General features: G+C 31.2%; 1 protein-coding gene across 1 annotated transcript; it reads right to left on the bottom strand.

Moving 5' to 3' along the window:
- Positions 1-576: 576 nt before the first annotated feature.
- On the bottom strand, positions 577-4,938 carry LOTGIDRAFT_153665 (hypothetical protein; the record flags this gene model as incomplete). Its single annotated transcript, XM_009059687.1, has 2 exons — positions 577-1,488; positions 4,894-4,938. 2 exons carry the CDS (start codon positions 4,936-4,938, stop codon positions 577-579), a joined length of 957 nt encoding a protein of 318 aa, XP_009057935.1.
- Positions 4,939-5,324: the final 386 nt, after the last annotated feature.

The raw sequence follows: 5,324 nt of genomic DNA, 5'->3' as shown, positions 1-5,324 counted from the left end.
TGACACTTCTTTTCTTATGCAAGTCTAATCAAGCTAAAAGAAAACATTATTAGAGTTTTCTAATCAAGTCAAGTATAAGGAAAGTATTTTCAATGTTTACAAATGACCAAGTCTAATCACTTTTATACACAAATTTCATCACATTTTCATTTCGTCTTTTCATGTCGCCAGCGAAACCGAAGACAAGTTTTTAATTTTATTACTTTATATTAGACTTTTCAAACCATTTTGCGACATAGGTTGATACACGTGTACAGATTAACATTGTTTAGTTGCTTAAAGTCCTTCAAATTATTGTTGAATCTCGTTGACAGATTGAGAATGATGATTCGGATTTGTTGTTTTAGGGATGATGATTTGTAGTAGTAAACCTTTCTTGATAATGATGATTTCTTGCTTTAAGGATAATGATTCGGACCCAAAGTAAGTAAGTAACACAATGATGTTGATGATGATGAATACTCACGATGGCTTTTCCGGATGGCTTTTCATTAACACAAAATTGTTGATGCTGATTTTTGAAAGACCTACTCTACCCTTTTGTCTTTGAAATAACACAAACAATGGTGTTAATTATTACTTACTGGCTTTCCTAAAATGATGATGATGATGATGATGGTGATTACTCAAGATGGCTTTCCAAAAATGATGAGGGTGATGATGATGATTATTAAAGATGGCTTTCCAAAAATGATGATGGTGATGATGATGATTATTCAAGATGGCTTTCCAAAAATGATGATGGTGATGATGATGATTATTATTCAAGATGGCTTTCCAATAATAATGATGATGATGATGATGATTACTCAAGATGGCTTTCTTAAAATGACGATGATGATGATGATGATTATTAAAGATGGCTTTCCAAAAATGATGATGATGATTATTCAAGATGGCTTTCCAAAAATGATGATGGTGATGATGATGATTATTCAAGATGGCTTTCCAATAATAATGATGATGATGATGATGATTACTCAAGATGGCTTTCTTAAAATGACGATGATGATGATGATGATTATTAAAGATGGCTTTCCAAAAATGATGATGTTGATGATGATGATTATTCAAGATGGCTTTCCAAAAATGATGATGGTGATGATGATGATTATTCAAGATGGCTTTCCAATAATGATGATGATGATGATGATGATTACTCAAGATGGCTTTCTTAAAATGACGATGATGATGATGATGATTATTAAAGATGGCTTTCCAAAAAAGATGATGGTGATGATGATGATTATTCAAGATGGCTTTCCAAAAATGATGATGGTGATGATGATGATTATTCAAGATGGCTTTCCAAAAATGATGAGGGTGATGATGATGATTATTCAAGATGGCTTTCCAAAAATGATGAGGGTGATGATGATGATTATTCAAGATGGCTTTCCAAAAATGATGATGGTGATGATGATGATTATTCAAGATGGCTTTCCAATAATGATGATGATGATGATGATGATTACTCAAGATGGCTTTCTTAAAATGACGATGATGATGGTAATAGTCATGATTTTTAAAAACCCACTATACCCTGTTGTGTTACTAGGAACATAAAAATGATGTTGATTACTCACGATGAGGTCAGATGATGTTGTTAATGTAACCCACAACTAAAACGATCATATTGATAGAAGTATATTCCATTGATACTGAGTATATTAGAAATATAAATTATATTGATAATATACTTTACTACAAAATGACGATGTTGATGACAATAATATATCCCATTCGTTAATTACATATACAAATTACAGGTATACTTATCAGTGGCGTTTCTATGAAGCATTAGGTGAGGGAACAGAGGAGGTTCCACAGGTTGGTGGTAGGGGGAAGGGGACTTGCAGGCAATTCTTGTACTATGTATTTAAAAGTGGCCCTCTACCAAACCCGCAATCCACCAGCTCAGTAGAAATGTTACTACTACGTATTTGAAGACCCACATGACACGTGAATCCGATCACATACACTATAATGTTACTTGATGTCAGTGTATTTTTTGTGACATATCTATTTCAGATTTGTGTACAGGAATCTAATATTTCTCTCTTCCAGTCTTATTTCTTCTTTTGAAAGTCTTCGCAATAGTATTAAATATCACCTAAAAAAGAAAAGCTGTCGAAACTGAAATTTGAAAAAGAAAACCTCAAAGTAATCCGATCTAATGAAAAAATAGCGTCTTATTTATTTTGAATACGGGTTTGTTATCTTCTTTTCTTACAACCTTATGATGTTTCAGAATTACAATTAATTTTTTTTTTTGTCAAATTAGATTTTTAATTTTATTTTAGTGTCAAATGAATTTGTATGAAATAGAATATGTTATATCGTGTTAACGTCTGAACTCGTCACTTTACAATTGTTTTTGTCCTATTTTGAAAACTCGAGTGTTTAGATTTATTTTAATTGTAGATCTAAAAGTACACAATATTGTTCAATACATCAATTGTAGAGTGATATAGAAATATCACTGTTAAAATAGTGCTCAATACATCAATTGTAGAGTGATATAGAAATACCACTGTTAAAATAGTGCTCAATACATCAATTGTAGAGCTATATAGAAATACCACTGTTAAAATAGTGCTCAATACATCAATTGTAGAGCTATATAGAAATACCACTGTTAAAATAGTACTCAATACATCAATTGTAGAGTGATATAGAAATATCACTGTTAAAATAGTGCTCAATACATCAATTGTAGAGTGATATAGAAATACCACTGTTAAAATAGTGCTCAATACATCAATTGTAGAGTGATATAGAAATACCACTGTTAAAATAGTGTTCAATACATCAATTGTAGAGCTATATAGAAATACCACTGTTAAAATAGTACTCAATACATCATTTGTAGAGAGATATAGAAATATCACTGTTAAAATAGTGTTCAAAACATCAAATGTAGAGAGATATAGAAATATCACTGTTAAAATAGTGTTCAATACATCAATTGTAAAGAGATATAGAAATACCACTGTTAAAATAGTGCTCAATACATCAACTGTAGAGCAACTGTAGAGCAATATAGAAATACCACTGTTCAAATAGTACTCAATACATCAACTGTAGAGCAACTGTAGAGCAATATAGAAATACCACTGTTCAAATAGTACTCAATACATCAACTGTAGAGCGATATAGAAATACCACTGTTCAAATAGTACTCAATACATCAACTGTAGAGCGATATAGAAATACCACTGCTAAAATAGTACTCAATACATCAACTGTAGAGCAATATAGAAATATCACTGTTAAAATAGTACTCAAAACATCAATTGTAGAGCGATATAGAAATACCACTGCTAAAATAGTACTCAATACATCAACTACTGTAGAGCGATTTAAAAATACCACTGCTAAAATAGTACTCAATATATCAACTGTAGAGCAATATAGAAATACCACTGTTAAAATAGTACTCAAAACATCAATTGTAGAGTGATATAGAAATACCACTGTTAAAATAGTGCTCAATACATCAATCTAGAGCAATATAGAAATACCAATGGTAAAATAGTGCTCAATACATCAATTGTAGAGTATTATAGAAATATTACTGTTAAAATAGTGTTCAATACATCAACTGTAGAGCGATATAGAAATACTACTGTAAAAATAGTGCTCAATACATCAATCTAGAGCAATATAGAAATACCAATGGTAAAATAGTGCTCAATACATCAAGTGTAGGGCGAAATAGATACACTACTGTTAAAGTAGCTCAATACATCAAGTGTCTGTATTTTGAATAATAACACCGTGTAGCAATTATTGTTATTACCACATTTGATAGTGTTAGTATATTTATCTTATATACTAATCAAACTCGTTGATGTGTGTGCCGATTTATTTGGTATATCTTGAAATGCTTATTTATCTAAATTAAATTATAGTCTAAAAGCAGAACTAACTAAACAATACGGTGAACACCGGTTTGAAAATCGGACTACACCGAATGTCATTTTTGAAGACAGGACTTAAAAAAAGAAAGTGAATTATAAAAGAATACAAAAATAAACGCTGTCCGGCGTGGGTTGTTGCCTTGCGCAACATTTTCTTTTGTTTCTTAATAGAATTAAGGAGAAAGTGTAAAAAAAAAAGAAAATATATGTTTAAATCGGTCTGTCACCAATTAAAAAGATGTTTTTCTGGCTTTTGTTTTTGTATTGTGAACACTTCAATTCTTTGTAATACTCCCATTTCTCGTTCCACATCTCAAGTTACTTAAAAAATTAACGTTATAACTAATGACATTTGTCTTGAATAGTTCCTACGATATCATTATCTGGTCAAAAATCATGGATCTACAGAAATTTACAGGTTGTAAATCGGTATGGTGCATTAAAACACTGTGGTTGCCCCTGATACACACAAATTATAGGCCTGAAAATCTATTGTTATTCCTTTTAGTGATTTGGTATTGCTACCTTTGTATTATATTGATTTATGAAAGTACCAAAACTAACTGCCTTATACAAAGTAAATATTGCAAAATACTGAGAAAATTGAGAGAATATATGTTACTGTCCTGTTTTGGCAAAGGTCGCCTGGAATAACGACAAAAGCTGCGATATTCATGACGAGAGTAAAACCACGGTGTAACTAAGAAAAAACATCAAGATTCGAAAGGTCCTAACTGACTGAGCTACAGCCTGAACTCAAATAAAACATTACCAGAACTAATATACCTCATCACAACTCGATCAATTTACATTTATTCCATTTGTGCCCTGGTGTGTGAATTTTATCCTCGAAAAGTTTTCTTATAGAAATAAAACGAAGACGTAAGATAAACAATTGGTTAGTAGAAAAGCGATAATATCAATAAACGATTCCAATAAACAAAGACGAGACACAAATATCTTATCTTACGAAACTTTCTCTAAATACTATCATTTTCAAATTTTTAAACTCCATGTTCTTAGATGCTATTGAAAGTCCCTGAGTAAAATTTGTGTACGATGTTTGAATGTATAGGGTACGAAAATTCTGTCCAGACTACGGTATAGATGTGCGATTTCTCCATACACATTCTGACAGTACATGAGTACCAAGAGGATGACCCATTACTTCTTACCACACTAGAAGAATGATCAATTATCAATATTTTGGTATTAATAGGTTAAGTAGGTTCATATTTAACTTTATCAAAAATGATAAACAAAACTTTGGTTGATTTTGCATACGAGCAAGTTTTTTTTTTCTTTACCCGTCCGTGGTTTTAATCATAGTTTGGAAAGGTATGTGTCGGTTTACTATAACGGCTTGTTGGCTTTTGTTTTAATGAAGGCTTTGAAAGGTAT

This window comes from Lottia gigantea, assembly GCF_000327385.1.
Source record: "Lottia gigantea unplaced genomic scaffold LOTGIsca_4, whole genome shotgun sequence".
Classification (NCBI taxonomy): domain Eukaryota; kingdom Metazoa; phylum Mollusca; class Gastropoda; family Lottiidae; genus Lottia; species Lottia gigantea.
Note: the sequence above shows the minus strand (reverse complement) of the source record. Positions and strands in the feature narration are given on the sequence as shown.